General features: G+C 45.6%; 1 protein-coding gene across 2 annotated transcripts; it reads left to right on the top strand.

Moving 5' to 3' along the window:
- The first annotated feature begins 3,876 nt into the window (after positions 1 to 3,876).
- Positions 3,877 to 6,264, top strand: LOC100284519 (pistil-specific extensin-like protein). Of its 2 annotated transcripts, none has more exons than XM_020551589.2 (3): positions 3,877 to 3,986; positions 4,845 to 4,941; positions 5,106 to 6,264. In XM_020551589.2, exons 1-3 carry the CDS (start codon positions 3,975 to 3,977, stop codon positions 5,993 to 5,995), a joined length of 999 nt encoding a protein of 332 aa, XP_020407178.1. In that variant the 5' UTR covers positions 3,877 to 3,974; the 3' UTR covers positions 5,996 to 6,264. The 2 variants fall into 2 exon arrangements, with proteins under 2 accessions (XP_020407178.1, NP_001150886.2); NM_001157414.2 differs by having other exon boundaries at positions 3,908 to 3,986; positions 4,860 to 4,941; positions 5,106 to 6,263.
- Positions 6,265 to 8,945: the final 2,681 nt, after the last annotated feature.

The following is an 8,945-nucleotide window of genomic DNA, read 5'->3' as shown; positions in this document are numbered from 1 at the left end:
CGGATCTTGTTGCCAGCAGTGAGTCCGATTTGAGGAAGAAGACGACTGACGAGGTGGACCCACCGGTCAGTGGCTCGGGTAGTAGACACGGACACGCGTTGTGAAGAAATGAGCTACTGATGCGCGGGCCCCACAGTCAGTGGACGAGGGGAGAGCCCACGATCACCCGTTTGCGCGCAATGAGCTCAAGCAGCATGCCCCACCCGCCATTGATTCAAGGGGAAAGACGCAAGGGGGGCCAGCGGGGATGCTCATGGGCCGTGTGAGGGAGAGTCCGGTTGGGCCGAGCTCGGCTAAGAAATGGAGAAGTGGCCCGAGGATACAGGTAAAGTTCCCTTTTCTTTGTCATTTTCCAATTCCAGCTTTAAATCCATACTTCAAATTTTTATTCTAGGTTTTAGGCTTTGATAAAATTCACAACAAACAAAAAAAAATACCCAACATGAGTTGCAAGTATTCATTTTATTTTATTTATTCATTTATTTATTATCCTACATAAGAAAAATGTTTTTTTGGATATGTAGCACACATAATTATTTTAAGACAAATAGTTTCTATTGTATGATTACTTATTAGAAGATGTTCTTATACATTTCAACAAAAGGTAATTTATAGAAGAATCTTTTATTGAATCTTTATTATAAAACTTTTATTTTAGGAGATGTGTCTTCAAAAGTTATGGGAATTCTAAAAAAATTCTAATTCAAGATCTTTGGAAATTTTTTACCTAATTCTCAAAATGAGATTTTGAGGTGTTTACACCGGTGAAGCACCCCGAGCAGCAATCAGGGTCTGGGCGGCGGTGTAGTCGATTTGCCCTCGCGGCGACTCCCTTCTTTCCCTCCGAGCACGGCGATGGGATTCGGGTGTTGCGAGATTGCGCGCAAAGGTGGCTCTAGAGTTGCGGACGCTTGATTCATATAGCCCTAGGCCTCCGACGGTGGTTACGCGGGGTTTGTTAGAGTCAACGCCCGGATCCTCGTGCTAGAATCGCGGGCACGCCCAACGGTGCACGCGGCGTTCCTGTGCGAGGATTCTGTGACCGGGATGACATGGGGGGTCCCACGAGTCAGTTGCACCACAGACGACACAGTTAATCTCCGCGCGGTGTTCGCTGTGTATGGTCCCAGGGTCCCACCAGTCGGCGACGCATTCAGCGTGGGTGGGTTTGCGCGGAAGCTATGCTTAACTAGGCCGGCCTCCCGGATTCAGCCCACGCGCCGGTTCTTTTCTTTTTCTTTAATATTTTCTTTCTGTTTTGTTTTTTCCTTTTTTTGAATTCCAATTTCAAATTCAATTTTTTGTGGTAAATTTGTACTCAGATCAAATATACAATTTGAATATTCTAGTATGGGATAAATCCATCATTTATAAACTTATTTTTTTGCTTTGTATAGTATTTTTTTCTCCAACCTTTTCTATATTATTTCCAATTTCCTAATTTGGGCTCTACTATATTTTCGTTGATATCTTTATCATTCTTTGTAAATGCACAAACAATTAAAATCCTATATGATGCACAGTTTACTTATGTGGCATTTGATATTTATCCCCTTTTAAACATAGTTATTCCCATGTTATAATAGATAGAGATCAAGCTTAGAAGGGAGATCAAATCTGTTTTCATTATTTTACACATTGGGTATTACACTAAGCATTTTCATCCCTAGAACATGTGGCGGCACCAGACCTGTCCCCGAGCGAGGAGCAAGTCTCGAGGCCAATGTTCCAGTCATATGAGTCCAGGCCCCTAGGACTGGCACACTCAGTTCCTTAGTGCGCAATTATAGGCAACCACGTGGGTATCTAGCCTTGTCATAGTAGGAGAGGGTACCCTAGTTATGGGGTACCGACAGTAGGGAACTTACTATTACTCATTGCTTGTCCCTTCCCTTTGCATTGTGTCCTTGTCCTATCACGACCAATAGTGTTGTTGGTTCGACACTGTTCGGTGATACAGAGCTATAATTGTCATCCCGAGTTTAGACAAGATCTTTTACACCTATTGTTGGAGTCGTTGTGACCGTGTGACGTGCACCACTTGGGTTGATGACAAAGAGCGTGCCACATGTGGACCATCGTGAAGTCTATTTCGTCGAACTTGTTGTGGAAGCTCTCCTTTTTGGATTCAATGAGCATATCATCATCTGCTCAGCATGGCCGAGTTGCAGATAAGCAGTTGTATATGCCATTGAAAAGTGTGATCTTGTGGTTGGTTGTTAACCACCGATCTTGGATGCTTGGGGGTACGGTGGCAAGGGGGTTCCATGATGAAGTTGCATGTACATGCTATTTGGCCATAGAAAATAGATCCTTTCTTTTTGTTGCATCAATGGGGTCCAGAGAGTGCAGTAGTTGCATGTGTACCTGTTTATAGACTTAAATAATTGTTGTGGACCTAAAAATTGTGTTAAAATAATAAAAAAATATGTGTACTTACTAGTCTTTTGTCCATCGTCTTAGTCCAGCCACTTCGCCCTTTGAAATTGAGTAGCACCAAAGTACGCAGACTGGTTGGAGAATGGTCGTTATGGATATAGAGGAGGATATGAATGTGGAAACAGAGGTTGTAGACTCAGGAAACTAGGATGAGCAGGAACATCCTCCTATTGATGATAAATGGGAGAAACCATCAAATAAGACCTACCCCACACTAGCATGGGTAATGGGATATAGTAGAGATTGCTCGTTGGCCAAAACCGCAAACATATCAAAGTTTGGACTCCGCCTTGGATCTGTAACAAAACAAAGAGTGAAAGGCTATAAACAAATGAGAAGGTAAGTGAATTAGAGAGTGAGGGATGTGAATGAACCCAAACACTCACTCTTTTTATAGGTTGGATTTAGATTATTTTTGGAATCCTAATGGTTAAAATGGTGAACTAATCAGAAGTTCTCATGACAACACGAGGCAGTCGGTACCGATCGGGCCTAGTTGGTAGCGAATCGGACTCCAAAGTAGCGATAGGTATCAACTGGCTTGGTCCTAACACGGTGAGTACTAACTAGGCTGACAAGTTAGTAGGCCCGCACTAACCGTTTGACTGAACCAACTGGTCGATCGCACGTGCCGCTACATGACCGGTTGGGCCCATCCTGAAGAGTTGCACGCAATAATGCCCATGGGAGGAAACATTTTACTGCAACCGACCATAGAGAAGTAGCCCTACAACCTCCTTGATTCGTGACACGTGTCCACCTATCAATCTTAAAGCAGCAGAACAACCTGGCGTGTCCACTTACTAATCTTAAGGGGTGTTTGGTTCCCACTACCTAAACTTAGTCCCTAAAATTTAATAGAGTGACTAAAGGAACCAAATAACATCCCTTACACGATGCGGTAGATAAGGACCAACGATGGTCGATAACGTGATTAGTAATGTGGTGAACAGCTAACATGACGTATAATAACCACAGCTAAGCTAGGTACGCCGTATGCAGTGTGCCAGTGTGCATGGGAATACGTGTATCAGGAGAATGGTGAAAGTATAGATATATAGCAAGCTCGAAAGCGTGGACCAAAGCACGTTTTTTAGGCCTGGTCCGGCCCGACACGATTAAGCGGGCCAGACCCGATGGGCTAGCCTAGCGCGGCTTGTTTATCGCTTGACCCATTTTTTTTACTAAATTGTGCTTTTCAGACGCTAAGCATGCTTTTTCTGTGCTTACCGGACCAGCCCGTAGCGTACCGGGTCTGTTTAGAGAAACAAGTCCACATACTTTGACAGGTCCAACTCGATTTCTAACCGTGGCTGGGCCCGGGCATCTGGGCGGAGCGGCCTAGGTGAAAGCGGTTGTTATTCTCTCAACGACGTGGGGCCATGTGAACTGAGGAGGCATCTCCTATCTCCTATTTATACAGCTCCTGACGCTAGCTCTCCCTTCCCCTCTTGTATTCGCACTGCATGCCTCTCACTCTCCCTCTCCCTAGCGGTCTCCACATGTGAGAAACGCCTCTCTAGTAATTAAGCAGCATGGCAGAGAAGGTGATGATCTCTCTCTCTCTCTCTCTCTCTCTCTCTCTCTCTCTCTCTCTCTCTCTCTCTCTCTCTCTCTCTCTCTCTCCCAAACTCACCTTGCAGAATTTGAAGCTGACAAGATCGAGTCGTTCTGCACACATAAAAACAGTCGTACCGTAGATGGTTTCTGTTTCGATGCACGCTTTTAAATTGTTTGTTCTTTATGCGAAGTTTACGTTTCGATGTACCTGAATTAATTTGCGTGCTCGTCGATCTGCACATGCTGTTCTATTTTTTTTCCTTTCTTCTTTCGAAAACGGAAGCAGCAACAGTGCAGTGGAGCGCAGCAGGAATATATCGAAAAGCTCTCCACCTATACTATACTATATGTTGATCGATCTGTATAGGAATAAAAAACCCCCATTCTTCTTTATTTCAGAATCTAGCTAGCTAGCTGGTTCCTGTGTTCGTATCGCATTCGCATATATATGCTTTTTGGTGCCTTATTTCTTTCTCTTTGGCGAGAGAATATATATATTCTTTCGTGGGCACTTTGACAAGCGAATATGCATATATAATTGTCCTGTTATTTACATACATATACATATATATATATACACATATATATATATATATATATATATTCTGAATTGTAATAGTATGGCCAAAAATATATACATGTATGGTTCGAGGCTGATCGAATTCATGCATGGGGACGACGGAGAGTTACGTACTGAAACAGAAACGCATATATTTGCTTAATTATTGGTAACGTACGTACGTGTGATTAATGGTTTTCATTTCGGTTTCTCGTGTGTGTGCGTGCCACCAGCTGCAATTAATGGTTTTCATTTCTTCGTTCCCTTTATTATTTTGTATTTCAAGTGGTTTGAATTGCAGATGTCGACGCTAATCATCGTGGTTGACCTTGATTGCCGCAAGTGCTACCACAAGATCCGCAAGATTCTCTGCCAACTGCAAGGTATATATATACTCTCCTCCAATCCATACTACGCTTAATAATCCTTTCCTTATTATTATTACGAGCACGAGCAACAAGCTGCATGGGATGGGACGATGATATATCCTCTACGAGCGCTCGATCTCAGTCTCAGTCATCCTGTTTCACTCGTGTGGATTATGCAGACCATGAGAGGATCCGCACCATCTCCTTCGACGACAAGAGCAAGACGGTCACCATGGTGGGCCCGTTCGACCCGCAGCGGCTCGCGTGCAAGCTCCGCTGCAAGGGCGGCAAGGTGGTGCGGGACGTCTACATCGTCGACGCCAACGGCGGCGGCGGCGGCGGCGGCAAGCCTCCTCCTCCACAGAACGTGCCGGACGACGGGCCACCCGCGCCGGCGCCGGCGCCAGTGAGGAGCGGCGGGAAGAGCAAGAACAAGAACAAGAACAAGCAGCAGCAGCAGCAGCAGCCGCCGCCGACCGAGCGGCCTCCGTCGCCTCCGCCGCCGCCGCCGCCGGAGACAGCGCCGGGACCTCCGCCGCCCGAGGCGATGATGCCGCCGTCCCCGGTCCACGTCCACCACCACCCGCCTCCTCCGCCTGACCGCGGGATGGCGGCGGTGGTGCCTCAGCCGCAGTACGTGGAGGAGAGGCCGCCCAGAGCGGAGCTGGAGCCTCAGCCACCCATGTCTCCCCCGCCGCCCAAGGAGATGAGGCCCCCCATGGACCTGCCGCCGTCGCCGCAGCACCAGCACCACCCGCCGCCGCCAATGCCAATGCCGATGCCTGGGAACGAGAGACCGCCGCCGCCGCCGATGCCGATGCTGATGCCGGCGGAGTGCGTGATCCCGACGGTGGAGATCCCGTCGTGGCCGGCGGCGCCGCCCGTGGGGCCGTGCGGGTGCCCGTGCTGCGCGCCGTGCTACCAGGGCTACTACGAAGGCTGCAGGTGCTACTGCTGCGGCAGGCTGTACGGCACGACCGTCCGCCCGTTGCCAGCGCCGTGCGGGGCCTACAGGGGCTGCCGGACGTTCAGCGACGACGACCCGTCGGCGGCGTGTAGCGTCATGTGAAGAATGGTGGTGGTGTTGCTTTGGATTTGACAGGAACATGCATGGTGAACTATACTCTTGGAACGAATAAATAAATGTGTTCATTAGGCAGGGGGTTGCGTTTTGCTGTCCATTGTTCGTGTCTCTCCATGACTGCTCTGCACGGATCGGAGCATATGTTCTTGCTGTCAACGTGTGATTGGCCATAGCTAGTTACTATATGAGTGTTCAGTGCTGTTCAAGACAAATGGGATCGGATTCTTCAGCTAATAAAGTCTGTAATTTATATATGATTGTTGAGGGCTCTGTGTAGCTAGCATGGAGTTTGAAACGAACAAGAACAGAGGAACCGTGTGCTCTCGTCCTGTGAGGCTCAGCGCGCGCGCAGGGGAGAGGGAGATCAAAGAAAGTGCGGTTGCATCTGTTCCTGCTGTACTGTGGTTCCATTACGATGGAAAAGGTTAGGCCGATGTATATATAATTTATATGATTATGCTGTGGGCTAGCTAGCTGTGTGTAGTGTGTACCATGAAAACGACCTGGTGGCACAAACTAAGGTAGGCAGACGAACCGTGTGCTGTCCTCCTGTGAGGCTAGCTCAAGGCGTAAAAAGCTCTTCAAAACAAGCATCCAGTGATCACGCACGTCTTGTGTCTTAGAACGCTGCGACTACTGGCATCTTCCTTTATGAGCTTTTTTTTCTCTTCCCTGCTGACTCCAAATGAAGAATCGACTCAAACGTATATCGTATTAATGTCACTTTGATGCAAGTACGAAGAACACATGCATGTACAGTACATAAGCCACGCTGACAGCTTGTAATCGTTATTTAATCTCAGAAAGTAGAGGACGACGATGTTCACCACGTAGCTTCAAGAAAGCAAAAGAGAGCTACTAACAATATAAACAGAATGGTGTACTTTCTGCAGAGAAGCTTAAGGCAGCACATTATATGAGATGTGGGTTGTCTTTTGATACTCATAAAAGGCCTATGAGCTTGACTTATGTACTCCAACTGGAGGGAAGAATTTTAGGCAACATAGTATTAGTAAAAAAAACTTAACTGAAATTTATGTCACGCAAAACTATCGATTTAAAGCATAGGATATTGTTCAATCGTGAAAAAGTACAATTATTTCTATGTGGATGTCCAATTTAACGGTCTCCATCGAAACACTGGTACGTCAGACAATAGAGAGCTGAGAGCATTTCATATGTATCATAGAATATGGTGGGGGTTGTTGTATTTACCATCTGCTTGGCCCATGCTTTATTTTATTAAATCGAATAAATTCTGCGGAGGAAGCATATCATCGAAGGGCAGTAGTTGAGTAGAAGAAGTCGACGGTGGCGTGCAGGCTACCAGCTGGATGGGGCTAGAGCTATAGACACGAGCCAACTCAACTCGGTCGTATTGCGAGCTGGAGGCCTGGAGCTGGAAAATAAGGCTCGGACTAGCTTGGTGGTGGCTGGCGAACCTCCACACTAAATCATATTTAGAACAGAAATGATATGTTTTTATTATATAAAAAATAAAAAAAAACATGTACCAATTAAATAATCTAGCAATATATTTTAGGTCGTATTGTAACCTTTGTATAAAATGGTGAGAATATATGACTAAATTTCCCCGAATAAATTGTGTTTCAGTGTTCAATTTTTTTGCAATTATTTGGTGCTATGAACGCAACACAATATAGACAGCTTGTCCAAGACTTCGAACAGTGAAAACTGAGTCTTAAAGGATCCTTAGCTGCCAAAATAGAGAATAATGAGTGTGCTCTTTTACAGAATTTAACGGTTTCTCGAGAAAACTAGGGTGCTTTCTAAGAATTTAACGGCTATTCCTGCACATATTTCTATGTGGATTCCGGAAGGTATATCGGCATGTTCCCTCTTTCTATATGCAACAGAACGACAATTGTGCCAAAATATTTATAGCCCGCTAAATAACAGTAATAGCATAAAGAGAAGATTAATTGAAGCGCATCTCTATGGTAAGATGGCTACAAAGTGAGCCTAAGTAACAAACTGCATGCGAAAGTGATTTGGATCATATGAGCAAGGCGAGTCTGTGGTTTTGATGGAGGCACTGATTGATGGAAAATGATCGACTCTCTGTGGTGAAAGTCTTTGGTCTGGTCTTCGGTGGTTCGACCACGACAACGATGGTGCGTGTGCGTATCATGTTCTCCTTGGAGTGGCATTGTCTTCGGAGAGTCTTAGCCGGGACCTAAGTTTTGCTATGTTGGTGGTCTGTTGTGAAGACAATGGAGTATGACGTAGTTCGCCATGTTTAGCTAGGTTTGACTGGTCTTTTCTGTATGTGTGTGAGTGTGGTTGTTTACACCCTAGCTGTGTAGAGGCCATAGGTCTTCTTAGTCTATGGTATCCTCGGATTGAAATTTACTGAGTTTAATAAAGCTTTCTTTTTCCCAATAAAAAATGATATTTCTTCCTGATGCTTCTTAATCAGACGGCACTAGGCAGTAGCTCTCTAGTCTCTAGAATGGAGCTGATAATGGATACAGAACGTGTGTGGTTCAGACAAGCACGTATTGCAGAGGTCAAAGTAGTGGCCACTGCTAGCGATGTTACCGGGGTTTTATTGTGCGGCACTGATGCCTTTTTTTTTTGTGACACTTGCATAGTACTCCAAACCAGAGTATACACACTTCATTAACATTGCACACAATTTAGTGAGCTTATAATTCCATTCATAGCGCAATCTGATTTCATTGCCCATGTTCTCCTTCCGCTCCAGCATCGAAGCTCGACGGTGCTTCTTGTCCTAGGCCACTCCACTCGATATGTTTTCCGAGTTCAAGAACCAACTCGATACAGTTCAAGTTCAAAAACTTTCGCTTTCACTCAGTAAAAGCAGAATTAAACAAGGGACATGTATAAATAGGGACTTACGATGACATTGCTTACGAGCGATATTGTTTTCGTTTTAGTTCACATTTTTACT

The sequence above is a fragment of the Zea mays genome, chromosome 4, assembly GCF_902167145.1.
Source record: "Zea mays cultivar B73 chromosome 4, Zm-B73-REFERENCE-NAM-5.0, whole genome shotgun sequence".
Classification (NCBI taxonomy): domain Eukaryota; kingdom Viridiplantae; phylum Streptophyta; class Magnoliopsida; order Poales; family Poaceae; genus Zea; species Zea mays.
The sequence above is the reverse complement of the archived record's forward strand: the minus strand, read 5'-3'. Positions and strand labels throughout refer to the sequence as shown.